General features: G+C 34.7%; 4 protein-coding genes across 5 annotated transcripts; 2 read left to right on the top strand and 2 right to left on the bottom strand.

Annotated features, from left to right (window-relative positions):
* The first annotated feature begins 1,430 nt into the window (after positions 1 to 1,430).
* Positions 1,431 to 5,618, top strand: LOC143531556 (uncharacterized). Of its 2 annotated transcripts, XM_077026829.1 has the most exons (17): positions 1,431 to 1,556; positions 1,661 to 1,725; positions 1,836 to 1,917; positions 2,013 to 2,080; positions 2,172 to 2,323; positions 2,405 to 2,469; positions 2,537 to 3,385; positions 3,452 to 3,514; positions 3,590 to 3,636; positions 3,709 to 3,754; positions 3,905 to 3,984; positions 4,107 to 4,223; positions 4,296 to 4,377; positions 4,654 to 4,782; positions 4,855 to 4,935; positions 5,069 to 5,194; positions 5,275 to 5,613. In XM_077026829.1, the coding sequence occupies exons 1-17, from the start codon at positions 1,464 to 1,466 to the stop codon at positions 5,350 to 5,352; spliced, it is 2,223 nt and encodes a 740-aa protein (XP_076882944.1). In that variant the 5' UTR covers positions 1,431 to 1,463; the 3' UTR covers positions 5,353 to 5,613. The 2 variants fall into 2 exon arrangements, with proteins under 2 accessions (XP_076882944.1, XP_076882943.1); XM_077026828.1 differs by having other exon boundaries at positions 4,654 to 4,935; positions 5,275 to 5,618.
* A 2,025-nt stretch (positions 5,619 to 7,643) lies between these two features.
* LOC143531555 (myosin-6-like) lies at positions 7,644 to 14,570 on the top strand. The gene is made up of 32 exons (XM_077026827.1): positions 7,644 to 7,736; positions 7,813 to 8,118; positions 8,219 to 8,277; positions 8,367 to 8,526; positions 8,607 to 8,893; positions 8,979 to 9,125; positions 9,210 to 9,311; positions 9,419 to 9,476; positions 9,562 to 9,663; positions 9,744 to 9,781; positions 9,876 to 10,002; positions 10,083 to 10,250; positions 10,345 to 10,476; positions 10,540 to 10,649; positions 10,727 to 10,787; positions 10,880 to 11,057; positions 11,130 to 11,335; positions 11,615 to 11,851; positions 11,940 to 12,058; positions 12,158 to 12,248; positions 12,342 to 12,425; positions 12,509 to 12,679; positions 12,757 to 12,888; positions 12,963 to 13,124; positions 13,367 to 13,465; positions 13,546 to 13,616; positions 13,690 to 13,789; positions 13,860 to 13,916; positions 13,986 to 14,042; positions 14,118 to 14,195; positions 14,275 to 14,342; positions 14,456 to 14,570. Exons 1-32 carry the CDS (start codon positions 7,659 to 7,661, stop codon positions 14,568 to 14,570), a joined length of 3,960 nt encoding a protein of 1,319 aa, XP_076882942.1. The 5' UTR covers positions 7,644 to 7,658.
* A 196-nt stretch (positions 14,571 to 14,766) lies between these two features.
* Positions 14,767 to 17,672, bottom strand: LOC143531487 (7-hydroxymethyl chlorophyll a reductase, chloroplastic-like). The gene is made up of 18 exons (XM_077026775.1): positions 17,561 to 17,672; positions 17,349 to 17,475; positions 17,181 to 17,265; positions 16,966 to 17,077; positions 16,809 to 16,893; positions 16,609 to 16,729; positions 16,475 to 16,526; positions 16,331 to 16,393; positions 16,121 to 16,218; positions 15,998 to 16,033; positions 15,878 to 15,939; positions 15,774 to 15,801; positions 15,622 to 15,701; positions 15,474 to 15,543; positions 15,349 to 15,406; positions 15,208 to 15,272; positions 15,035 to 15,129; positions 14,767 to 14,953 (listed from the first exon to the last, which is right to left on the bottom strand). The coding sequence occupies exons 1-18, from the start codon at positions 17,610 to 17,612 to the stop codon at positions 14,863 to 14,865; spliced, it is 1,380 nt and encodes a 459-aa protein (XP_076882890.1). The 5' UTR covers positions 17,613 to 17,672; the 3' UTR covers positions 14,767 to 14,862.
* A 2,413-nt stretch (positions 17,673 to 20,085) lies between these two features.
* Positions 20,086 to 26,890, bottom strand: LOC143531517 (uncharacterized). The gene is made up of 7 exons (XM_077026794.1): positions 26,729 to 26,890; positions 26,098 to 26,232; positions 25,907 to 25,996; positions 25,663 to 25,812; positions 23,594 to 25,101; positions 22,375 to 23,238; positions 20,086 to 20,545 (listed from the first exon to the last, which is right to left on the bottom strand). Exons 1-7 carry the CDS (start codon positions 26,888 to 26,890, stop codon positions 20,440 to 20,442), a joined length of 3,015 nt encoding a protein of 1,004 aa, XP_076882909.1. The 3' UTR covers positions 20,086 to 20,439.
* Positions 26,891 to 27,621: the final 731 nt, after the last annotated feature.

The following is a 27,621-nucleotide window of genomic DNA, read 5'->3' as shown; positions in this document are numbered from 1 at the left end:
TGCCTGGAACAACCCATTTAATAAACAATGAATTTGTGGTTGTTCCAACACGCATAGCGGGATTAGTTGGACATAGGAACCCAAGTCATAAATGTCTTGGGGTTCCCTTGAGCATCAACATATGTGACCTCTTGCCAACTCATATCTTTCCCATCTTTAACAGAATCATTTGTCATTACAGATTCTGTTTGCTGAGTTTTAAGTTTCCAAGTCTGTCTTGGTTTAGTGAAATTTGAAAGAACAGACTTTGGAGTGGAGCAATTCGAATTCGAATTCTTAGAACTCTCAACACTCTTTGATTTCTGAAAATTTATTTTTCTTTTAACAGTTTCTAAATCATTTGAGTGCAAACCTGTCATATTAGCTTTGAATCCTTGAGTATCTGTGACCCGTTGTACAGATACTCGTGGTTTTCTAAAATAAACATTTTGTTTAACCACAAGATTCGGTTGAAACCTATTACCTTTCACCTGAGGGGCTTGTCTGTTGACAGCACGGTAGTGACACTCCTTTGAAAAATGCCCGTCATTCCCGCAGACAAAACACGCTTTCATCCTTCTTCTAATGTCAACGTAAGCACTAGCCTCATGTTGGAATTTCTTCTTATGAAAGGTTTTTCCATTTTTCTTGCCCCTTGGCACAGCCTTCTGATTTTGCTTGTAATAGGGAACATATAGACGATGAACACAATTTCTGGCTATATGTCCTGGCGTGCCGCAGTGGTAACATGTTTGCCTCTTGATATAAAAATCTCTCACTGATTTATCAACACATGGACATCCGGAGGATCTATGAGGACGAGACTGTCCTTGTTGTGCTGATTTCTTACGTGCCTTCCCTTTGTCGCCACAACTCTGTGTATTATTGTTAGTACAATTTTGAGTTGTGGTGTCATCTGAGTTTGATGGCACGTTAGAATAAGTAAAAAATAAAATAAAACCAAAAACAACAAATAAAACAAATTTATATATATGGTCAAAACTCAAAACTAATAATAAATACAGTAGTATTATATATATTTGTTGTTTTGAAAAATAAAGAAAAGAAAATGAATGAAAGCGTGGTAAATTGACGACCGTGGGTTGTTTCTTTTGCTTTTGCCATGGTATGGAATGGTCAGAATGGTCTGTCTAATAATAATAATAATAATAATAATTAATGTGTTCTTATCAGTTAACATAACGTACTAATAGAATAGAATAGAATCGAATCGAATACCGTCTGTCTGTGAATTGAGTTGAATGGCGTCCGTCAGTCTTCAATCTCATTTCCTTTCTCCTTCTTCTTCTTCTTCTTCTTCTTCTTCTTCTTCTAATAATACTACTCCCAAGCTTGTTCGGAACCCCAATTATTATTATTATTTCATCGCAGTACCTCGGAGGATGCTTTTAACTTCAAATACAGCACATAGACATAGTAGATATACTACTAAATCATCATCATCATCTATCCAGGAGAAGGAGATGGAGATGGAACAGCAACGTCCTCCGTTTGATGTTAATCTGGCCGTCATTCTCGCTGGATTTGCATTTGAAGCATATACTACTCCAACCACTGTCTCTATCTTCTAACTAATTCTACCTCTACCTCTACTACTTTCTATACATGTATTTTTATTTGTTGTTTATATCTATGTATGTATGTATGTATGTATGTGTAGGAAAATAATAATGCTAGAAAGAGCGAGGTGGATGCTGCTGGTTGTCAAACTCTCATTCTTTCAGAGTCAGTATTATTATTATGCATCCCTATCCCTATCCCTATCCCTATCCCTATCATATATATGCTATGCTGCTGATTATCATTATTATTATTCATATGCTTCTTCTCTTCAGGTCATTTCTCCGTGAGATTTATGATGGACAGTTGTTTATAACCATTCACAAGGGCTATGATTTCCCTGCAATGGATCCATGGGTAATTGCTTATATTATATTTATATACTTCACTTACTCTTCCCTTTATTTATTTATTTATTTCATATAATAATAATAATACCTGCTTTCTGCCAGGGAACAAGTGATCCTTATGTGGTACTCCAATTGGATACTCAGATTGTTAAAACCAATGTTAAATGGGGGTATGTATCTATTCTATACCCTACATGTCTAAGCTTAATCTTTCTTCTAACTTCTAAACATAATCTATCTATCTATCTATTCTGTTATTAGGACTAAGGAACCAACCTGGAATGAGGAACTCACACTCTACATCAAGCTTCCACCAACCAATCATCTACACGTTGCCGCTTGGGATGCAAATCTTGTCGCCCCCCATAAACGTATGGGTAATTCCAGCCTCAGTTTGGATTCATTATGTGATGGTAAACTCTTTTCCTTTAATCTTTCAACACTTTATCATTAATATTTCCACTGTTCGTCTTATGTACAACAATTTTCACCAGGAAATTCACACGAGGTCCTAGTTGAATTGGAGGGAATGGGAGGTGGCGGAAAAGTACAGCTGGAGGTACATTTTCATAAATGTATGTCATATCTCTATGTTTCTCATAAGCTTAACATATAACATTGTTCAGCTTAAATATAAGAGTTTTGATACAATTGAGGAAGAAAAGAACTGGTGGAGGTTACCGTTTGTTGCAGAATTCCTTAGAAAAAATGGTTTTGAATCTGCTTTAAGGAAAGTTATTGGGTCAGAACCTGTACAGGCACGTCAGTTTGTTGAGTATGCTTTTGGGCAGTTAAAGTCTATAAGCGATGCAAACATCCAACACGATGAATCTTCAAATGATGACAAGCAAAGTGCAGATAGTTCTAACTCCAAGTCAGACATAGAAAAGACAGACATTGTTCCAGAAGGTTTCCTAGACTCTGAATGCACACAATCAGACAAAGACTTTTGGAAGAATTTTGGCAATACCGTTAATCAGAATATTGTTAGCAAACTCGGTCTTCCTGCTCCTGAAAATATTAAATGGGAAGGATTTGATTTATTGAGCAAAATTGGAATTCACTCACAAACTGTTGCAGAAGCAGGTTATGTAGAATCAGGGCTTGCAACTCCAAGCAGCAAGAATACTGAAAATTCAACTATTACCAATATTCAATCGTCATTATCTGATATTAAAAAGGCCACACAGGACTTATTGAAACAAACTGATTCTATATTTGGAGCTTTGATGGTTTTGAATGCTACAGTTACTGAGCTGACCAAAGATGGTGAAAAAAAGGATGAAGAGAATGGCCCGGATGATATACCAGTATTAGATGAGAAAAATGCTGAGGAAATGAGAGCTCTGTTTTCAACAGCCGAGAGTGCAATGGAAGCTTGGGCTATGCTAGCTACTGCACTAGGGCACCCGAGCTTTATTAAATCAGAGTTTGAGAAAATATGTTTCTTGGATAACCCCGTCACCGATACACAGGTCAACTTAATTCTTATTTGCTAGTATGGTATTGTAAGTTTTTTTTTTCTAAGAAATGACTTGCAGGTGGCAATTTGGCGTGATTCTGCACGGAATAGATTGGTTGTTGCTTTCAGGGGAACAGAACAAGTAGGAGGTCAATTTCAGTTCATTTATTGAAAATTTATATATATACTTAGAACTGTGATTTGGTGGATGATTTAGGTTAGATGGAAGGACCTGCGAACTGATTTAATGATGGTTCCAGCTGGGTAATTAAACCACCTAAGAAATTGTGTTTTATGATTATTGTTTTCTTATATTACTTGTTTTATTTTTTGTAGGCTAAACCCAGAAAGAATTGGTGGTGACTTTAAGGAAGAAGTTCAGGTATCCCATCTCCAATATTTTTTTTGCTTACATTTGGTGTTCCAACAATATGCTCTTTTTACACCAAGATAATGTACTTTTTTGTGTGTGCATGCATGGAGATGTTACTTTTCTCATAATAGGTTTATAATCAGGTGATGTTATTCTCAGGTTCACTCAGGGTTTTTAAGTGCATATGATTCAGTCAGGACGAGAATTTTGTCTCTCATTAAAACAGCTACTGGATATCAGTAAGTTGATATGAATTTGTAAATGAGATCACTTCATTTTATATTAAAAAAAAAACTATATTGTGTGGTGACCATTTTTGCTTTCCATTTCATTATTTAAAAAGAGACTATTTTTATGGCAGAGAGGAGGATGCTGATCAGCAGGTGTCTGAGTGGCATGTTTTTGTGACTGGCCATAGTTTAGGTGGAGCACTGGCAACCTTGCTTGCTCTTGAATTAACTTCCAGTCAATTAGCAAAGTGAGTTTATACTAGCAAACTAATCTTTTCAGTATCATGGTACAGGAATTAGTAATTGTAATATTCTTGCAGGCGTGGGGCTATTTCTGTAACTATGTACAATTTTGGATCTCCTAGAGTTGGTAACAAAAAGTTTGCTGAGGTTTATAATCAGGTAATTTCTTGTCTATTGTTAATTAGGCTTATAATGTGAAACTCAAGTAGAGATGAGATTCGATAACAATGAAACAAGAACAACAAAGAAATTGCTGCACAAAACATAAATAAATTGATAAGATCCACCAAGATTAAAGTTTTATCATATTTTTTATAAGATAGAAATGGCCATATTAGAGTTGGATTTTATCATATATATATATTTTTTTCAGTATATATCATTATATTTATTATTTCACCGGGTGACATGTCATAATTTGTGCTTGGCTTGCAGAGAGTTAAAGACAGCTGGCGAATTGTAAATCACAGAGATATTATTCCTTCCGTCCCTCGTTTAATGGGTTATTGCCATGTGGCGCAACCTATATATCTAACTGCTGGAGATGTACATGAGGATGCCATGGTGAGTGCTTCTAACAAACGAAGCGAGTATATATACAGTGCTTGGTCTAATTATAGTAAGTATATGTTGCAGGAAAATATAGAGCTCCTGGGAGATGGTTATGAAGGCGATGTTATTGGGGAATCCACTCCTGATGCTCTTGTAAACGAATTTGTAAGTTTTCTAGATCACTGTTATCATGATGCTGATAGAAGATGAACTAGATGGTAATTAGGACTTTAATTTATTATTATTATTATTATTATTATTATTATTATTATTATTATTATTATTTTGTGTGTGACAGATGAAAGGTGAGAAAGAGCTGATTGAAAAAATATTAAACACTGAAATAAATATCTTCCGGGCAATTAGAGACGGGACTGCTCTTATGCAGCATATGGAAGATTTTTATTACGTGTCTTTGCTGGAGGTATATATGTGATGGATTAAAAATACCTAATTTGTATTGTTTGCGTCTTTTGAAATTTTGGATTCAATTTTGCGTTTCAGCACGTGAGGTCAAGCTACCGAAATGTTAGGCAGACAAAATCTGTTAGCGGAGGTAGCTTGTCAGCTGCAGAAGCATAATAAAGATGTCTGGAGATTGTTATTGCATTTGATTGCAAAATGTTCATTTCTAGATAACAATTGATGAACAAACAAATATGTATATATTGGATTGTAGGAAACATGTTGTTTCTTTTGTCTCATAATGAAAATGAGAAGCACAAGTATTAATGTATGTATATCATGGACTTGTTTGGTTTGTTGTTGCTATGAGTGATGATGCGCAAGCTTTGTCTTAATATGTCGAGCTCACGCTCCCTCCTCAAGCATTGCTGCTGTAGTGATGCAATATGCGCGTGTAAAAGTTGAATTGTTTCGTCCTTTGCTTTCACCTGTCTTTAGCTCATCCTCTCTGCAACATCCACACACCCCTGGTTGTCATAAAATGCAACATGGAGTCAAGATTCTATATATGTTTCATGTATGTATACATAATTACATACCAAGTTAGCTTAGCTTAGCTTACCTTGATGTGTGATGAGTTGATCGAGTTCAGTCTTGATTGCAAGATACAATGTTTTCCACTTTTCGACAGCCTCGTCCCGTTCCATCATCTCTCTCTTTCTTGTTTTTTGTTTCTTGAGTTCCCTTTGCAGCCACCTCCTCTCGTGTTTCCACTCAGATTCTTTAAGTGCATGGACCATCAGTTCTTGGTCATGCACTTGGCTTTCGGTTTCTCTTAGGCGCGTCATCTCATCCAACTTTTGCTGCAGAATCTTGGTTTTGTCTCTCAACATCTTTACCTCAGCACAGTACCTGTTGGTCTCACACTTGGTTTGTGAAGCACCCATGATCTTGTTCAAATCTATGTATTAGAAATGGTGATGATCTCATGATTTAAATATATAATAAGTGTAGAAATGGCATATTATGTCATCAATGCGTGTAGGCTCCTCCAAGAATCAGGAGCGGTTAATAAATTAATGAATACTCTTGTGACATGTGAATTTGGTTATGAGAGGTCATGTTATGCATTACATTACATTACAAAAAGTAATAATAAAACTATCAATTGTTTTTCTTTCTTTTTAAAAAAAAACACCACCCCGGCCTTACAATCATCAATTTGTCTCGTCAAAATTTAAAGAGAGAGAATTGTAGCATCTTGGATGTTTGACCACTTGTGAATTAAGCAGTACGTAGGTACGTGCCATTTATATATTATTTGTTTGTATATTAAGAATACAAATAGAATTAATGTTTGAATTAGGCAATTTGCTTTTTTGAAACCATTTGGACACGGTTTTTTGGTTTTCGATTTTGCCATTTGAGTTTGAAAATTTTAGTCGGGAAAAAACGTTAGCTTAAACTAATGAATTTAGGTGTAAAGGGTTTTATTTTTTAATTATTAAGTAAATGACTATTATATATTTGGCCAAAAGTATTTGAGTCAGAAAATCTTATAATTAGTTAGTTAAAGAATAAAAATAAAGAAATATATTCGGTTGAGTTTGGTTTTTATTACATGCAAATTAGCAACAGCTAGCGAACCGTAAGTTTGGTTTTTAGAAAGCAAAGTGTCGGTTTTTGTTTCGATTGATTAGATTTGGAAAAGGAGGAGGGGGTAAAGTAGAAAAAAGGGAAAAAGGAATAATCAGAAGTCCTTCGCTAATTAATTTGTACCTTGTTATTCTTCCATCTCCTTTGACGTTGAAAACAAACAAACAAACAAACAAATGCAAATGCTGCCTGTGAGATTGATGAATAAATAATATAGGATTGGAATTGGAATTGGAATTGGAATTGGAATTGGAATTGGATTTGACGGCCATGATACAAATTGTGAAATAGGCTGGGGTGGCTTTTTTCTTAGGGTTTTCATACGATGGTAAGATACATACATAGATAGCTTTCTTTTAATTCAATCAACTCATCACCACTTGCATGCATGCATGCATATATAAATCAATCATTCATATTATATATGTATATATGTTGTTTCCATTTATATATATATACATATATGATGAATCATAATTATATAACCTCTTAGCTAGCTAATTATTAAGTGTAATATATAAATTTATTCATTTTGATTAGGTTGGTGTCTCCAAAGTCGTCGTTGGATCTCAAGTTTGGCTTGAAGATCCCGAGGTCCTTTGGATTGATGGTGAAGTCTCAGAAATCAACGATCAACAACTCACTGTTCTATTATCAACAGGAAAACAAGTAATACTAATTCATTCATTCCTTTATTATTATTATAAGAATATATATATATATATATATATAATCTCCTCATAATCATCATTTGTTGACAGGTAGTTATAAACGCCTCGAGTGTGCATGCTAAAGATCCTGAGTTCCCTGAACTTGGAGTTGATGATATGACCAAGTTGGCTTATCTTCATGAGCCTGGGGTTTTACAAAATTTAAAATGTAGATATGATCAAGATGAAATATACGTAAGTATATATATATACATACACATGCCTTTTAATACATACACCGGAAACTCATTCATCATTACTTGCATTGCAGACATACACCGGTAATATTTTAATCGCTGTCAACCCTTTCAAAAGATTGCCTCATTACTATTCTACTGAAGTCATGGCTAAATACAAAGGCGCAGCCCTTGGAGAACTCAGTCCACATCCTTATGCCATCGCACACGCCGCTTACAAACAGATGGTCAATGAAGAAATAAGTCAATCCATTCTCGTCAGTGGTGAAAGTGGTGCTGGTAAAACTGAAAGCACAAAGAATCTTATGCAGTATCTTGCTTATATGGGCGGTGGCCCTTCATCTGAGGGCAAACGAAGTGTCGAACAGCAAGTTCTAGAAGTATATATGCCTTTATATATATTAATAATTCACAAAACTTGGTTACTTACTATTGACTAGTGATTTGTTTTTATTTTACAAATTCATTTCAATTTGGCAGTCTAATCCGGTTCTTGAAGCATTTGGCAATGCAAAGACTGTCAGAAACAATAATTCAAGGTACCAAATTATATATAATTAATTAATGATTCTTCTTTTCAGTTGATTAACTTTTTTTATATTTTTAAAAAAATATATAAATGTGACAGTCGTTTTGGTAAGTTTGTTGAGATCCAATTTAATGAAAAAGGAAGAATCTCTGGTGCTGCTATAAGAACTTATTTGCTTGAAAGATCACGCGTCTGTCAAGTCTCTGACCCTGAGAGAAATTATCATTGTTTTTACATGCTATGTGCTGCACCACCTGAGGTATTTGCACAAAATGAATTATTATAAGGTTTCAGAAGTTAATTGAAGTTAGTTAATTAGAACAAGTACATTTATTTCAGGAGTCTGAAAAGTACAAAGTTGGAAATCCAAGAAAGTTTCATTACCTGAATCAATCAAACTTTTTTGAACTGAGCGGCGTAGACGAGTCTCAGGAGTATCTTGCTACAAAGAAAGCTATGGAAGTTGTTGGAATCAGCTCTGATGAACAGGACGCTATCTTTCGTGTTGTTGCTGCAATTCTTCACTTAGGTAACATTGAATTCACTAAAGGGAGTGAACCAGATTCCTCTCAACCCAAAGACGATCAATCTCGATTTCATCTACAGACTGCAGCTGAGCTTTTCATGTAATTAATTAATTATTTATTCATAATAAATAGCATGCTTTATGAATCAGCTGGTTGATGCAACTACTTAATTATGTTACTTTAGGTGTGATAAGACCGCTCTTGAAGATTCTTTCTGCACACGTGTGATTGTAACTCGTGGCGAAAGCATCAAAAAGTGCCTTGATCCAGCTGCTGCAGCTATCTGTAGAGATGCATTTGCTAAAATAGTTTATTTACAAATATTTGACTGGTAGGTTATTAATATATATTCTGTGTTATTAAATAAATCTTCATTTTCATGTGTTTCTGAATCACTGTTCAATGACCGATCCAGGCTTGTGAGCAAAATCAATAAAACCATCGGTCAAGATGCCGACTCAAAATTCTTCATTGGGGTTCTGGATATTTATGGATTTGAAAGTTTTAAGACAAACAGGTGCTTAACTGGTACGCCTTTGGTTTCATCATTTAGACTAGGGTTATTTCATTGCTGTTGCCTATTATTCTTGTTTAACATAAATTATTCAAACCGGCCCTATGCAGTTTCGAGCAGTTTTGCATTAATCTTACTAATGAGAAACTGCAGCAACATTTTAATCAGGTCTGTGAAATTTTATCATGTTTCAGTACAGATGTAATTATTTGATCAAACAATACATGCTTATATTATAATATATCTTTGCCAGCATGTTTTCAAGATGGAGCAAGAAGAGTATACTAAGGAGGAAATAGACTGGAGTTACATAGAGTTTGAAGATAATCAAGATATTTTAGATCTCATTGAAAAGGTCTCTAATATTTATTTTCTGTATTTTGCGTTAGTTGATTTATTGCGCTTCAAATTTTTACATGGTTATTTTTACTTCAGAAACCGGGGGGGATCCTTGCTCTTTTGGATGAGGCTTGGTATGTGTACTGTTCCATGAAAAATAACTACTTTTCTCTCTTTTTCTTATATAATCAATGAAGAAAATAATGATGAGATTTGAATATTATGCAGCATGTTTCCAAGATCTACACATGAAACATTTGCAGAAAAGCTCTACCAAACATTCACTAATCATAAACGCTTTAATAAACCGAAGCTGGCGAAAACAGATTTCACTATTTGTCACTATGCCGGTGATGTATGCAGTTCTAATTTCTTAAATTCTACATATGTTCATTGCAAGTTGATAAATCTACGTACACTAATTAACGATTTCAGGTGACTTATCAAAGCGAGTTTTTTTTGGACAAGAACAAGGACTATGTTGTTGCGGAGCATCAAGCACTCTTAAATGCTTCAAAATGCTCATTTGTATCGAACCTATTCCCACCCGTGGCTGAAGAAACTAAATCATCAAAGTTTTCATCAATGGGTTCTAAATTCAAGGTTTAATTGTTTTCTTTTTTTATAATTTGTTGTTCTAATCCACCCAATCTGCCAGCTGTAACTCATCTCATTTCTTCTCGCATGTCGTCTTCAGCAACAACTACAATCTTTGCTTGAGACACTCAGTCATACAGAACCGCATTATGTTCGTTGTGTCAAACCTAATAATCTTCTAAAACCTGATATGTTTGAGAATCAAAACATATTGCAACAACTTCGGTGTGGGGTAAGTTGAATAATTTCATTATGAAGATAGTTTTCAGATAATATTCATTCATATTATTTCCAGGGAGTCATGGAGGCAATCAGAATCAGTTGTGCTGGTTTTCCTACCCGTAAACCATTCCGTGATTTTATAGAGCGGTTCAAAATTCTTGCTCCTGACGCTGTCAAGAAATGGTAATTGTATTAACTGTAAAGTAGTTGATAATATATGTTATGTTGATTTTCAATTTCATTCTCATTTTCAACTGTAGTGATGATGAAGTCAAGTGTTCAGTGATACTATTAGAGAAAGCAAACCTTAAAGGTTATCAGGTACTTTTTCAACACCACCAAAATAATAATAATAATAATAATAGTAAAAAACCTGATTAGGACAAGTTAGCTAATAAAATGAAGTGTTACAGATAGGTAAAACAAAAATTTTCCTCAGAGCTGGTCAAATGGCAGAACTAGATGCTTGCAGAGCTGAGATTTTAGGAGTATCTGCAGTCAAAATCCAAGCAAAATATCTCTCATATGCTGCTAAGAAGAAATACTTCTTGTTACGCACTTCAGCAATACCAATACAAACTATTGTCAGAGGTATATATGTACATATATTATATCCTTTATAATAGTTTAATACTTACAGGAAATTAAAACCTATGCTTGCAGGACAAGTGGCGCGCACTTGGTATGAACGCCGAAGGAGAGAAGTGGCATGTCTGTTTATCCAAAAATGTGCACGCATGCATATAGTGATGAAAGGTTACAGGGCCTTATATTGTTCGGTAATTAGACTCCAGGCCAATATTCGTGGGATGGCTGCATCTAATTTGCATCTTCAACAAATGCAAAATGATGCTGCAGTTGCTTTGCAAGTATGTGTGCCTCTCTTTTACAAGTGCCAATTATTATTATTATTTTTTTAAAACTGATATATTCCTTCTTGTAGACTCAATGCCGACATGATTTGGCACGGAATTATTTTTTGAGGGCAAGGGAAGCAGCAATACTCACTCAGACTGTTTGCAGAAGGAATTTAGCACACGCGCAACTAACAAATCTTAGATTGGTGACTATATCTTGAACAGAACATAATAATCTTTTACTCGGCTTAATATGTTATAATGCCGACCATATCCAATTTTATCATGCAGGCTGCAAAGTCAACAGGTAAACTGGAAGAACAAATCAAAGACTTGACCAGCCAATTGGAAGCTAAAGACGAGGAAATTGCAAAATTACGGACATTTTTGAAAGAAATTACAGAATATTCAGTGAAGGAAGAAGGGGCAGCGGACATACCAACCGGTCAACTTCCTAAACCTGAAGAGATCCCTGTTACTGGAAATGAGACAATCGATAAACTTACAGCTGAAAATGTGAAACTCAAGGTAGTTGAAATAAACATCAATTTCATATATTATAGTTATTTATTTCATGAATGAACGATCAAATCATTCCTTTCTGGAACACTTGCAGTATGCAGTTAACTCACTTCAGTGGAAATTCGACGAGGCACAAAAATTGTGTGAAGAGCGGTCACAGCAGGCTAGGGATGCAGAGTCAATGGTAATTGAGTTGAAGACCTCAATGCAAAGGTTACACCAATGTTAGATTGACTTTTTTATTTTATTTTATTTTTTTACTTACCATGATATTCAAGGGTAAACTAGTAATTTTGTTCCTTGGTTATGTAGCCTTCAAGAAAAACTTGCTGATATTGAATCTGAGGAACAGTTTTTGCGCCAGCAAGTGATGATGCATCCTTCTAATCACACGCCAACTAAGGTTAGTTAACATGCCTGCCACATTATCATTATATATATGTATATATATACTTGTGACTTAATTTGAAAGAAAATATGTATTATTCAATTTCAGGATCAACAAAATGGGCAGCTTGGAAGTCCAGATGTAAAGACATTAGATGGCAGCATGAAGCTTTCTGGCACCGATAAGCAGAATGTAAACATAAATTTATTATACTAATAATTATGATGATGACATGATTTTTTTCAATTTATATGTGATGTGATGTGATACTACAGGAGAATGTTGACACCCTTCTGGTAGCTATTAAACATGATCTTGGTTTCAGTAAAGGAAAACCGGTCGCTACATATATTATATACAAAAGCCTTTTACAATGGAAATATTTTGAAGCTGAAAAAACGAGTGTATTTGATCGTCTTATTCAGGTGATCAGTTCTTCAATAGAGGTATGTTAATTATATCCAGACGGCTGTTATATACATACATACATTTGTTTTTATTTGGACACGTAAATGTTTTCCAGAAAGAGAATGATAATAAGCATATGGCTTATTGGCTCTCTACCACATCCACATTGCTGTTTTTGATTCAGAAGAGTTTAACCGCAGCAGGTCATAAATCACCAAAACCGTCATTATTTGGAAGGATGACACAGGTAAATATTACTTTCTTTCATTTCATGCATGTTTTATTTATATATAAAAAAAATAAACATGATTTGAATTGCAGGGATTTAGTAAATCATCTAATGACTTAGTACACCATGTGGAGGGCAAGTACCCAGCTTTGCTTTTTAAGCAACAATTAACTGCTTACGTTGAAAAAATCTTTGCAATTCTCCGTCACAATCTCAAGAAGGATGTATCATCACTTCTCTCTTATTGTATACAGGTGCGTTTATGCTACTTCAAAAGCCTGTACGTTCCTTGTCATTTTAGATCAATCACAAAGAGCGTCTTAATCTAAACGAGATATGGGTTGCTAGAAACATCCTTTTATCAAATAATATATAGTAGTGCGTGCAACCAAAGAGCGTCTTAAATTAATCTAAACGAGGTATTAGCTTTCTTATGAAGTCTAGTCCTAATAACAGGCAAAACAAGGCACTAATTTATATTATCCCAACGGTTCAGGCAGCTAGAACATCACAAGATAACCCACCTCCACCTACGCACTGGGGAATTGTCATTGAATGCCTAAATGGCACGCTCACTACATTGAAGGAAAACTATGTATGTATTATTATTATTATGCAAAAGTAACACGTCTGTCCATACATACGCTGACAGAGCTAATTAATTACTTACTTCAGGTGCCATCACTTCTAATTCAAAAGATAATCATTGAAGTCTTCTCTAACATCAATGCACAGATTTTTAACAGGTATGCAGGCAGGCAGCCTTCTTTTATGTTGCATATCCCACTCATTTATATTTTCTCTCGTTTATACACACAGCTTTCTTTTGTACCAAGAATGTTGCACATTCAGAAATGGGGAATATGTGCAAGCAGGGTTAGTTGAGCTAGAGCATTGGTGCGGTCGGACCTCAAGTGAGGTAATCAATAACCTCAAATATAATATTAATTAATTGGTGTTAGGTCTAACCATTTATTTAATTAAATCAGTATGTAGGCTCATCACTAGATGAACTTCAACACACGAGGCAAGCAGTTGGATTTCTGGTATGCTTCTAAAGCCAAGTGTTTATTTAACGCTGTGAGTTTGACCTAACATCTTTGCGTTTTGTGCAGGTTATACAGCAGAAACCTAAAATTGGCTATGATGAACTCACAACCAAGCTATGTCCTGTAAGTCTCTCTACATGCATTTGGAGAATCCGGTAAAATAATAAAGTAAACTTAAGGCATTCCTGTTTTGATTAGGTTCTAGGTGTTCATCAGCATTACAGACTCTGCACACTCTACACGGATGATCACGGTACAGGAAGTGTAACCCCAGAAGTAAGAAACTAATAAGCATAGTTAGTTGCTTTTAGTTTGATTCAAAGTTCCACCAATAATCTCAGTTTGAAACAAACAGGTTATTTCCAAGCTCAAAGTCTTTGCTGATAATGAGAAAAGCTCTTACTTGCTGGATGGTAACTGTAGGTAGGTTCATGCATGATAAACTTACATAGTTATTTTTGTAAGAATAGAAAACAAGCACAAGGTGATTATTAATATTATTATTATTATTAATATTATTATTATTATGTTTGCAGTGTTCCTTTCTCAACAGATGAGATTACTCAGTGTTTCAATGAGAAGGATTTTGCAGATGTAAAACCAAAAGGTCCACTGCTTGAAAATCCAGCTTTCCATTTTTTAGTGGAGTAGGCCCAACACTTTTTGCTTTTTTTGTTTTTTTAATATATTTAGCTAGGTTACTACTTGTTGCCTTTAGTGTAATGTTAGGGTTAGATACGTGTAGGGTATGTAACGGGAGATGTATTTTGTACAAAAGAAAGGAAAGTTTAGCACACTTAATTAATTGCTACTTTTGGACAACATACATACAATGGATTTCTTTTATAATAACTAACTATTAAGAGAACAGAAGAGGCCAACTATATTTGTTTGTTTTAACTAAGAGAACAAACAGCAGAGGCAGGATTGCACGGACAATCAATCATTTGTTCAAAAGGATCCGATCAATCTCACCGTTGTCGTTATACAATGCGACAAGTTTCTTCGCATACGATGGCATGTGTCTGTCAGCTCTGTTATTATTAATATTAAATCAAACGTAACATGTTACGAATTTCATTTACTAAGTTTTAAGACAACAAAGAAAAGAATACCTTTCTTTTCCCCATGTGCGATTCACATATAGATAGTTTCTGATGGTATGGTAATCCAATGAATAGCGTGCAAATTCCAGACCTTTTGGCCCAATCTGATCACAAACGAAACCAAACTTAGTATAATTCTTATTATTACTGTCAATGTATAAATGTATAATAACAACTCTTACTAGATTTAGTATAAATGCAATAATGTTGCCGATCAACTTTGGAGCAGGCTGAGCAGGGCCCTTTCCTGAAAATATACAAATAAATATTTACAAATTTGTAACAACAAGAGGAAAAAAAAAAGAAAAAGAAAAGAGAGATACCAAGCTTAGCATTATCATCTGCCTTGACAGTTTCCATAACAAAAGGACGCCTCTCTCCCTGAAGTAAAATAACTCTTCGGTTATCAAAATATGATATAAAAACAAGAAAGAGATTAGAGCTATACTCCAGATATTGTAGGCGTGATCTCTAATAGACTTTTCACCAAATTCAACATTTCTCTCCCTCGTTCATTTCTAGTCATTAAAAAGATTAAAAAAAAAAACATGACAGCACGGGCACAACATAATTTACAAAAAGCTTCTTCAACTCACCTCACTGTCACATATTGTGGATGTTGTGTCATGCTCACTCCAGAATATTTGGGAACCCCCATGTATCCCACCACCAAATCCTGAACGAAATCAAATCTCAACTACAACATCCACGCCCACTAGGGAAAAGAAAAGAAAAGAAAATTACTTACAGCCAACCCGTTTGTGTAGTCAAAACAGCTACAGCCAACAAACATAAAAGATACATCAGATCTTTACTCTGTTTAAAAGCTCAGGAAATTTGTACAACAATTACCTGTAGCAGGATGGCGCTATAACGTCAACTAAATCATTTGCTGGCAGAGAGAAATATGGAACCTGTGTTTACTTCAATTTAACGATGCCATGACAACAAAATGTTAATGACAATATTTACCTCTTCTATATGACCATCCAAATGCTTCAAATGGACCTATTAGACATGAAACAACATAACCATAAGTCCATAATATAATACAAGAAAGAAAGCAAAAAAGAATATTTGTCCAGTTTCAAATACCTTGTAATCTTGCATAAACTCATAGTGAACAACTGTTTCTGGGTCTTTGCTAGCAGCTTTTAGAAACTTATCTAACCCGTCTCGTGTTCCATTGTCCACTATGAAGCCCAAAATTAAATAAACCCCAAAAGTTAGGAGTCGCTTTTTAAATTAAACGCAAATGGAAAGCAACTGAATCCATGTAACAATGAGTACTAAATAGAAGCTTACCACAATTAGTCCCTAAGACATAGAGTTTGTCCAGGTTCAAATATTGCTCAACTGATCTTAGTGCTGCATATTAAGAAACTAGTGTACATTATAACAATGAAGAAATGAAACTAATAATAATAATAATAGTAATAAATGGCATACCTTGTACTTGGCATCCGACCCCACAGAAAAGTAGGCGTTTTACACCTGCAGCCTGTTTTACATTAAGAAGCAGTCAGTGTTGTAAAAAAAGGAAAAGGCAGGATGATGATGATGTTAGGTAGTTAGGTAGGTACCTCAACTAAAGCAAGTGTATTAAGGTTAGGAGACAATGTGGGCTTAACACCTTTTGCTGCTAAAACTTCCTCGGGGGTCCTGGCCAAAACAGGTCTAGGGGACAGTCGATCATCTGGATCACTGCAAAGCATAAAACAATAATAATAATCAAAAAGCAAGCAGGGAAGCGTATGTATAGTAATAGGGTTGATGTTACTACCTTTGAACACAAACAACAGCTTCAACCATGCCTGATTTTAACATTTCAATAGCAATAGTTGTGACAATCCCAGTCCATTGAGCTCCTAAACAAATAGAACAAGAAGGTTTCAGAAAATGAAAGTAAGTTTGTTTTGTTTTGTTTTGTTAGTTGGTACCTTGAAGAGGGTTAATCTTGCGAGCATAGAGAAGTTCCTCATAGACCCCAAAGTATGTTTCATCTAATGAATCAACGTTCCGGCCTCTACCATGAACCACTTGTTCTAGACCCTGAGAACATGACATGAGATGGATAATAGTTAGGATTGATTGATGGATAATAATAATAATAATAATAATAATAATAATAATAATAATAAAGTGAATGAATGACTTGAATCCTGGACATTCCATCTCCTAAGAAAGCACAGGCATTGTTGACATGAGCAATGTAGTAACTATCACACAGACCACACTTACTGCAAACACAACAGTTAGTTAACTAACACACTTATTAATAATAATCAATGTTATAAAGTAGGTGTGTGAGTGAGTGGGTTGCCTGCAGTGGTCTTTAGCTGGATAGGTGGCTCCAGGAGGTATTGCTTTGGAGCGCTGCCTCCAATCCTCCCTCAATTGCTGCTTCTTATTATTACTCTTCACATTTGCATCTATTAATAATAATATGAGTGAATTAATTAGGTTAAACACCAACAACAACAACAAGAAGAAGAAGAAGAAGAAGAAGAAGAGCAGAACCTTTAGATGAAGCAGAAGCAGAAACAACATTAAGAAGAACGGATGATGATTGGAACAAGGCACCCATGGCACCCAAACTAAATCAAAACAGTTCTTTCATTCATTTTCCACCACATATGTATATATTCTTCACTCTGCTAATGCTTATGCTGCTTGTACTACCAGCAACAGACTTACCCATTTTCTTAAACATAAATAAATTACACCCAGTATTTTATTTCCTTTAAATTAGGTATCTTTTTATTTTTAATTACAAAAAGTTTATACGTTATGCGATTTTACTTAGCCCTGACGGGTAATTACCTAAAAATAACCGACGAATATTGGGCCGGGTATGTGACAGGATTTTACTAAAATATAAGTTACTAGAACTACCCTTACCAATACCTCCCTACGAGAAGTATTGATGAGATAATATTAATTATGTTGTACACATACACCACACATAAGACAAGCCTATCACGTGAACTTTCTTGAATCTACCAAGCAATGACTTTCTATTAATTTTATAAATAAAAACAATAATAATAGTTGTAATTTGTAAAGTAAATTTTGTGTGTGGATAAGTTATAAATGTAAAATGTGACCACTTATATCAACCCAGGCGGAGCCAATATATAAATAGGGGGTGGAAAGGCCCCCGTATGCGGAGGCGGATCTATCACGGTGTAGGAGCTCTCGCCGGAAAATCAATGGCCTCGGTTAGTGGTTCCGGGTTCGTGCGGTCCTTCGGGTGGTTGGCTGAGGTATCATGCGGCGGAGATGATGAATGACGGTGTCGGTTTTGATGAGTGACGGTGTTTTTGTACCGACCCAGTTTAGCGAATGGCTTTGAGTTATGGTTTTGAGTTATGTTTAGCGAATTAATGGCTTTGATGAGTGACATTGTTTTTGTACCGACCCAGATAGGTATCAAATCAATGGCTTTAGATTGAACTATGGTTTTGAGTGATGTTTAGCGAATTAACGATTTGGTATTATATAAACACTATTTGTTTTTGTACTGACCTAGTTTAGCCGACCCAAATTTTGCCCCCGTACTTAAAATTTTTGTATTCGCCACTGCCCAGCACACTAATTAATTAACCGTGAAACCCCTTCTCTCATCCGCAATCATTGTTTGCAAAATGTGTTAGTGATATTTGAAGTCTGATGTTTCTTATGAATTCAACAACTCTCTTGACCACAACCATATAGGATTTGCATAAAATATTAAGATAAAGTATTACAACAAAACAAATGTGTTACTTGATTGCAATAAGATAGTATCTCTTTCTCTCGATGAAAACATTATCTTATATGTCTGGTAATCTTGAATTTCATGATTGTGTGTTTCTTGTGAAATCAAATGATTACCCCATTATCTAGATTGATTAAAGCCCATTAAGAATTAGATGAAAAGATTGTTCACTAAAATCGAGATGGGATATTTGCCATATGTGTCTCCATGTCCCATCAAAAGACAAAATTCAAGCAACAAGACAACAAACACACACACACACACACACACACACTTATATATAAAAAGGATTTTGGATATGTGGTGTTAATTAAAAACAAGTGGGAATGAAAAGGTAACAAACACCATATTGTGTAATATTATTATTGATATGATTTCAAGATCAGTATATACTTGGATCATATCTAATTAAATAGTTTATCAATATGTTGGCCAACTTGTTAAAAGTGCTTTGCATTTACAATTTTATATTAATATTCCTTCCCACTCCAAACCTTTTTAAGTGTCTTGTATTGTAATTATATCATGGTTTACAAACTTTACAGCTTCAAATCAAAACAAACGTTTTTTTAAGATTGGTTCATTGATTCATTTCATTTTATTTCATGTTAATACGATACATGCATGTCCTCCTAAAATATTAAAAACACTCTCTTTTATTTCTAACTTAACCCACTTATAAAAATCATATTTGATTAGTAAAGAATCATTCGTCACCGATTATTCTTAATTGTTATAGCTAGCTAGCTAATATTAATGATATGATAAAAGATCTCTCTCATTTTTTAACATCGTCTTTTTCTAATCCACTTGATATTTTAAATTCTCTTGTTTGTTAATATCAAAAGGGGAAGATATTAATAACCATTCAAAAGGGTTGTAAAAAGGAGACTTGGTGCTTCAAATCCACCAAGTTTTTCTTGTTTCTTTAGCACATTTATTATTATTATTATTATTATGATTATTATTATTATTATTATTATTATTATTATTATTATTATTATTATTATATAACATATCAATTTGAACATGTTGGGTAATGCTCTTTACCGTTTCGACTTAGTTATTTTTTTTCAATGTTTTACGCTTCAGTCTAAATTTAAGGAACTAACGTGCGTGGATGGTTCAACGTTTCTATGTCTATTATTAGTTTTTGTTCGGTTTAATGGTTATATACTTCTTAATTAGTGTAAAAATGTGATGAAAATATTCTATGGCTCTACTATGTAGCACATGAAGAAACACCATCTAACATTCACCATCAACAAAGCTGGCTAGCTTTTCTATCATGAGCCACTCACACCAGACAATGACATTAATGATTTAATTCTTTCTTTCAGGATAACTACTATTTCATCAACAGTAATAACTTTAATTATATCAAATCACTGATCAGGATACTTAGTACCACACTTTTATTTATTATAACGTACTAGTTTAAGGCTAAACATACCGCAAAATAACTACACCCATAACAAAATCTTGTTTTCGTACAAAACTGACTGACTGACATTAACGTACGTACTATGGCCATGAAAAATCCTTAACCCAGTTAAACTCGTCGTTGCTGAAATAGAACCCGTCTTCCTTAACCAACCATGAACATTTCCTAAGACTTCCACACCTTGGTCTATCAAAAGCTTCAAACTTTTTCCTAGTTGCGGCCCATTTCATGGTGCACGAGTAAACCGGGCTGGGGCTCCAGATACTCAGGCTGGTGTCCCAAGCGTAGTCGTCCCCTTCTTGAAGAGCTCGACCGCCTATATCACCGTCTCGTGAGGCACACCAGATGACAAGAGGGAGAGATGAGTTGTTGCTGAAACCATTAACAACACGAATTTGGTATGTAATACCATGGATGGATAAGTATTCAGCTGGGTGGTGCATCAAAACTATGTATGAAACCAACAAGAGAAGCAGAAATATTTGCCATTTTTTCATTTGGAGTTTTGATTTTTTAATATTCTAAGGAGATTGATTACATATGAATGAGGAGATCGAGTTGTACCAATGGAAGGAGGTGATGAGCTATATATAGGAATAATAGTATGTCAAAGGGATAACATAAAAGTGGTGAAAACTATTAAAAGGCAATCACCACCTTGGTGGGGGTCATGAGGATTTCCTTCTTCTGCAGGTTGGGTCCTAGGTTCGAATCACGGCTTATGTACACGCTCTAAATGGAATATGGTCAGTAGCACCACTGTAAGGGGGGTTCAAACTTCGGTAACAATGAATGAAAAATGTTATGACAATTTGGGAGAGATAATGTTGCCGCTTTCAAAAATAAAGACAAAACTTTTCATGTTTGCTGTTAGCCTGTTTTTTTTTATTTCTATCACAAAGCTAATGAAAAAAAAATTGTTATATAACATTTACTTTAATAGCATCTGAAGAAAAAACATATAGTTAGCTATAGTTCCAACGCAAAACAGGTTGCGTTGTTTGTTCATTTTGAGGCGTAAACCGATTCATGCATACACCTATAACAGGCATTAGGAATGGTCTGAGCACATTTGTCCATTGAGTTTTTAGTTTGAAAAAATAACTTTTTAGAAGTACCATTTATAAAATTATAAGGTTACATATTCTTTTTGTTTTACTCAACTACACATTTAAAATAACTAGAAATGAAAAATAAATGTTATGTACAAATTACTAAACATATGATGTACAAGTCACTAATGTCTCATTTAGGCCACACCAATTTTTGCATATAGCAATACGTTCCAAGGATATCATTTCCAAACGCGTGTGCCTCCAAAATCACCCCTACTAAGGTTTGCTCCACCTAAGCTAATGACGCTTCCTAAAGCATGCGTTGGTGATGGTCTAAGGGCAATGAAGGTTAAGAATCGGTGATGTGCAAGGCGGGCTATTGGCATGCGCAACTGCAAGGCGTGCACCCACACAGTTTTAACTATCCAAGTTAATTTTGATAATGAATAAATAGAAAATAAATAAGGCATGCAAAAGAAAGATAAGCATACCCTCAGAGAATATTCTGTTTCATTTAAGCTCAACCATGAGTTATGTAATCTTTTAATCCGTACGCCAACCAACTCAATGTTTTGTCATTTGTCATATGTGATTCGTGTGTGTGTGTTATGTTCATATCTGTTTAACTTTGGCCCTCCCCTCCACTATATTTAAAACTACTACATTACTAAATAGTGAAAATTTGACATCTTCATATCTACTTTTTCTTATATACATCTATCTACTTATTATTATTACTATTATATTTTTAAAACTTGTCCCACTATTACTAAAAAAACACTATATATTCTTAAAACAAACATTTCTTTTGTCTACTTTTTAAAAAATATATATACACACGAATTATTAATGTAGATACAATAATAATATAGCAATCTCAACCTGTTTGAGCCGTTCTCATTTTAGTCAAGTAGACCCAAATAAACAAACTGTCGATTTAACTTTGCTTCAGTGGTATCTGTGATACGTTACAGGTTCTTTTCCAAGTAAATGAGAAAAAATATTAAAAGACAAGTACTGATACTATACAAGATTTGATTGCTAGTGAAGAAATTCATTCATTATAAGATCGGGAAAGACAGAAACTTACTCAATGCTTGCAGCCATGTGTACAACAGCCTCTTCAAGCTGGGAAAACTGAGTTAAAAAGTCACCATTAATATCCGAATAATCTAATCGGTTTTGCTTCCATAAAGTAATCCCATTAGCAATTACCCTCAACCCATTCTGCAACAACGAAACACCTTCGCTTATTCCATCTGGAAACTTTCTTTTCTTGTTAACCCTTGTTATTTCATCTACCTCCATGCCATCAATATCATTGTTTATCATCTTTACCGCAATGTCTTTTAAAATCAAACCTTCTTTCGCAAGCAAGGCGACCTCATTTTCGCCAACAGGGCTAGATTTCACATTAGCCGCTTCCTTGTCAAGAAAAAACTTAAGCTCGGACATAAACCTTTCCTCGTTTGTATCTTTACCAGACTCCAAATCAAATGACAGTGCTGCATCTTCTGGTACGAATCTCCATAGTTCGTTACAACTAGTACGCGCAGAAAAATACCCAAATGCTGTAATTGCTAAATGGGCTAAAGCCCAATGGCGTTCTTGTAATAACATGTGAAACAACTCCCATGCAGCTGAAGCCTTTGAATTATTATCGCTTTCTTCAAATTCCATGTCACCAAGTCCTGCCACGAAAGCAGCTAGATTTGGTTTGCATTTTGTCAACTCCGTACCGGAATTTGAGATAAAAAGATTCTGAAGGTCTAACAGAAGTTTTCCCATTTCATCACATGAATATAAATGCTTCATGCTAGATATAATCCCTAAAGTTTCACTCAGAAGCTTTAGATACTTGTCCTTTGAATTGTCACTAGTAATGTTGTATCTATTGATTGTGGCGGTTGATAGCTTTATTGTTTTCATTTCTGTGTCTGAAATGTTCACTTGCCTACACACCACACGAGAAAAGAAATATAATATAAAACGGCAATCAAGAGTAACTGATATCATAAATAAGAATAGCATTGCTATGATACTATTGTTAAAAGGGCTCATTGCATTTAAGGGTAATCAAGCTTCAATATTTTTGCCAAATGCCACATGGAAAATATAGATATGTGAAGGGGGGAAAAAACTATTTACATGTTTGAAAACATGATCTCATTTTCCAAGTTAGATTTAAAAATAATCATTAATTGTCGCATCAGATGCCACAAGGCATATACATACATTAAAATGTCATAAGCTGCCACATCATCAGTATTTTAAGCTATGAAAATGTGCCAAAATTTAGTGATACTTACAGAGATTGAAGTGCAGCAGATAATGCAAAAACTGGTGCACCAAACATTCCATTTCCTTCTTTCCTTGATGGCTCATCATCAAACGCATCCAAGAAGCAAAAATAATCAGTCACTAATCTTTGTTTGGCAACACTTCTGACCTTATCGGAAAGAAAATTTAAAGGGAATCCTTCCATGAGCAATGCTATGTACATAGCAGACGATAACTTTGATAAATCATTGCTGATGATGAAGTTAAAAACCGTATCTGCCATTGACTGTGAACCAATTTTAAGAATCATGCAGATTGATTTAGCAAGTTTACGAAGAACACTATCAGGATATAATTCTGATTCCCAAGAAGCTGTAGCTTTTAATACTGTGCAGAGTTTAAAGATGATGTCACTCCCCATGTCAGACTCAGCATGTCGAATTAAAAAGCACCAAAGTTCCATAATAATCTCCCAACAAAGATGATGTGGATGGAAGAGATTTTCAACCAAAAACGACTCGATTTCTCCCCAAACTGAAGTTGACGAGACTACAAGCATAAAAGTCATTAATGCATGAATAACAGAAGAAAGCATACTCTGATGACCAGATTTATGCAATAAAGGTACTGGAAAAGCAAGAATAGATGAATAAACATTTTCCTCAATTAAAATATTCAATAACCAATTCAGCTTTTTAGCAATCTCAAGCCTCACATCATCTTCCAGATCAGGGCCACTTCTCAGAAGATTAACATACAAAGAAAGTTGACCAAGTAGCAATGTTTTTGACCCACAGGACGAAGAAAAGATCTCACTAGTTGTTTTTTCATCTAAATTAGAGATGGGGATATCACTAAATAGCCAATCAAGCATTTGGCATTTATGATTGTGTTCCAGTTGAGCTGAATTTAACAAGGAATTTAGAAGATGAATTGATGTTGGTTCTAAAAGTTCAGCCAAAGTTTCACTTGCAGATTTAAGATACTTTTGTTGACCCAAAAAGATTCGAAAAGTTAAGACTATAAGAATGCAAAGTGTAATGTCCTTAAAAACTGAAAATGCTTGAGATGGGTAGTGTGAGATTATTCTGGCAGCAGTTATCAGGTAAAACTTAACAGGAACGAATATCCTTCTCGCTTCATCCATAGAGACTGATTCCGTCAATGTTGACCGTGTTTTCCCTGCGCAACTCAAAGATCCTTTGGCCAATGAAATAAGAGACAGAATAATCTCTGATATATTCATTTTTACTGCTAGGCTCCCTTTGTATTGCTGAAGCAAAGTAACAACTCCTTTCCATGACAAATTCAGCACACCGACTAGATCCCCCCCAGCATTAGCAGCAATGATCCCTACATTAACCAAATTTTCAACTGCACATTTTGTTATATTGATAATGTGATTCACATCATATTTTTCAGTTGTAGCATCATAATCCACGTCCACATTGTTGCAATATGCATTGCATAGACTTATGACAGCTTCGAGAGCCATTTGCGACGCCTTTAATACTTCTGAGCCAAATGTATGAATTTTCTGTCATAAGTAGCAGACAATTTCAGCTCCATATAATTACCACTAATTTTACAAGGCAACTTTTGTTGCAGGGATATGAGTATGAGGATAAGAATACGATAAGAACCGAGAATCTGGGATAGTAAAATTAAAATAGTAGGCCTGATTCCAGATAGGTGAATGTCCGATTATAAAAGTAACAAGACCTAATTTGATAAATAAAACACTGGCATCCCTAACCTTAAGCTCTATGATACTTAAAAACAAACAAGGTAAAACCATTCGATGGTAAAACATCACCTATAAAACAATTTTAATTTTGTTTAGAGTGTTCATACTAGTCAACACTGAAAAAAAAAGTAACGATATGTCATTTCAGTTTTCCTCTTTTTACATCTTACTAACAGTATCCCCAGTCCCATACCCTTGGTCAAATCATGTTCAAAACATTAATACATAGAAGATAGAAGCACCCGTACTTTCTAACACAGAATATTCCCAATAATACACACACAGCGTGCATGTATTATAATATAAATATGACTTACACAAGTGAATAAGTAAAAATGGGAAAGTAGTCACCTTACTCTCTAATATCAAGTCTTTTGTCAGATTAAAGAGCTCCATGATGAACGTTTCAATTAAGGACATTAATTCCTTATCTGTTGAAACTGGAAGTTTTGCCAAAGCTTTTAAAACAGCAACTGAATGGCTTAACATGTCCAAAAGAACCTGAAAACATACATCGATTTCTTTAAATTTAACTTTTACAGCATTAAGGTCATAGAAAGGTATGAAAAGTTAACTAGAAAAAAGAAAGGTTGACCTGGAAAAAGAGGCTGTAATGTTCTTCTTCTTGAGAATCATCGTTTGACATGAGTGTCATCTTCATATGTTTTCTACACCATATGCTTGCCTTGTATACAGTTAAAAATGCAAATTTAGTTTACAAAATAAACTGAGTAATTGGTATATAAAATAACTACATGAATGAAAAGAAAAAAAGGTAAACTGTACCTTGGTTCCTAAAGCAAGCAATTGAGTGAGGTGTATGGATATATCTGAGTCTAGGTATGTAGTAGCCACTTGCAATATGGTTTTGTTAAGCATGCACTGAGATACATCCAAACAGGTGAAGTCTTCCCATAATGTCTACCATAAAGTTAAAACAACAATTAAGAAAAACAGAGCGATCAAAGACATGGAATACAATAAGCAGCTTGCTGCATATTGGCAGGAATGAGTATTCGGAATATAATATAATATAATATTTCTTTCATGGAAGAACGAGTATGGATGACAGAACATGTAAAAATCAAAAGCTATGAAAACATGAGAGGGATGGTAAGTTGGTAACTTACTATATCCAGGAACTTGCTCACAAATAAAATTTTGAAAACAAATCATTGAGTAAAACAACAGTTCATGGTTGTAAAAATCGCGCCTAGGCGCCAATTACTCAACGAGTAATCCCCGACTAAGTCCGAGTACTCGCAAGTCCCAAGTCGACCTAGTTGGCAGCGCCTAGCGACTTGTACAACCATAATGAATAGTAATAATCTTTCATAAAACTGGCTGGAGAGACACAAACATTCAATTGTTTATGAACAAATGATTATGATTATAATTATAAGCTGTTTCCTAATACCATTAAACATTGGAGAACAGAATGCCTTTGATTATGAGTAAGATCTAGGTCCCCTCCTCCAAGCTGAGAAATGAGTTGAGTACGCGTCTCGACCACATGTGTGTAATGTAGCCAGCCCAAAGTAGAAAGCAACGCAGTTAAAACAGTAACTCTATTAGACATAGAGCAAAGTGACAGTCACAGTTTGTATAATTGAAATCAACAGGAAGAGTAGAATGAAATGAATCTTACATCCTAATTAAGGACCATAATAATAATAATAGTGAGTACGACTTCCTAAACACACATGTATCTATCTATTTGAATTTGAAGAAACAATCAATCCATCCATCTGTGAATTAATTCGGAAGAAAATGAAACCCTAGGCTAGCTAGTTAGCTGAAATACATAAACAAATAAGGGCAAAATGAAAGCATACATCTGAAGCTTTAATGGAGTCGACCAAGCTCACGACTTCCTCTTCCGTACAACACTTTCTCTTCATTCTCCTCTCCTCTACTCTTCTCACTTTCCCGCCGATTATAGACTTATTATTAATTGCATAGTTGGTCCTCATGGTTAAATTATTACACACTTAATCTCAATGGTTGGATGTCACACGAGTTTACATAACATAACAATTCTTCTTTGCTCGTAACTCAAATTAAACCAATATAATTTGATAAAACAATTCAAAAGAAGAATAAAACTAAGTAACTAACTCAAACTATAATCTTATTTAATCGGACGTGATTTGGTTGTTCGATTACAGTTGCTATTGGAGATAAACGGAAAACATAAATTAACAATAAGCAATCGATCAATAATAGTTGAAATGACAACAATCGATTAGGGTCAGAAACCGATAACTTTAGTGGTTACGACTAAGCCTATTATACCTAAATATATATTTA

The sequence above is a fragment of the Bidens hawaiensis genome, unplaced genomic scaffold (genome assembly GCF_021521415.1).
Source record: "Bidens hawaiensis isolate Kalapana, Puna unplaced genomic scaffold, B.hawaiensis_p1.1 tig00009190_1, whole genome shotgun sequence".
Classification (NCBI taxonomy): Eukaryota; Viridiplantae; Streptophyta; class Magnoliopsida; order Asterales; family Asteraceae; genus Bidens; species Bidens hawaiensis.
Note: the sequence above shows the minus strand (reverse complement) of the source record. Positions and strands in the feature narration are given on the sequence as shown.

Bases quoted from the DNA above. Each gene is read 5' to 3' on its own strand.
- LOC143531556 (XM_077026828.1), top strand. From the start codon at position 1,464: ATGGAGATGGAACAGCAACGTCCTCCGTTTGATGTTAATCTGGCCGTC. The intron at 4,936-5,068 runs GTAAGTTTTCTA...TGTGTGTGACAG, and splicing joins ATGCTCTTGTAAACGAATTT to ATGAAAGGTGAGAAAGAGCT. The intron at 5,195-5,274 runs GTATATATGTGA...TTTGCGTTTCAG, and splicing joins ATTACGTGTCTTTGCTGGAG to CACGTGAGGTCAAGCTACCG.
- LOC143531555 (XM_077026827.1), top strand. From the start codon at position 7,659: ATGACCAAGTTGGCTTATCTTCATGAGCCTGGGGTTTTACAAAATTTA. The intron at 10,477-10,539 runs GTAAGTTGAATA...TATTATTTCCAG, and splicing joins TGCAACAACTTCGGTGTGGG to GGAGTCATGGAGGCAATCAG. The intron at 10,788-10,879 runs GTACTTTTTCAA...GAAGTGTTACAG, and splicing joins CAAACCTTAAAGGTTATCAG to ATAGGTAAAACAAAAATTTT.
- LOC143531487 (XM_077026775.1), bottom strand. From the start codon at position 17,612: ATGGGTGCCTTGTTCCAATCATCATCCGTTCTTCTTAATGTTGTTTCT. The intron at 15,544-15,621 runs GTGAGTTGAAGA...TTTAATGACTAG, and splicing joins CCACAATATGTGACAGTGAG to AAATGAACGAGGGAGAGAAA. The intron at 14,954-15,034 runs GTATTCTTTTCT...TAATAATAACAG, and splicing joins CGCACATGGGGAAAAGAAAG to AGCTGACAGACACATGCCAT.
- LOC143531517 (XM_077026794.1), bottom strand. From the start codon at position 26,890: ATGTCTAATAGAGTTACTGTTTTAACTGCGTTGCTTTCTACTTTGGGC. The intron at 25,813-25,906 runs GTCAACCTTTCT...GTATGTTTTCAG, and splicing joins ATTACAGCCTCTTTTTCCAG to GTTCTTTTGGACATGTTAAG. The intron at 25,102-25,662 runs GTGACTACTTTC...TACTTATGACAG, and splicing joins ACTTGATATTAGAGAGTAAG to AAAATTCATACATTTGGCTC.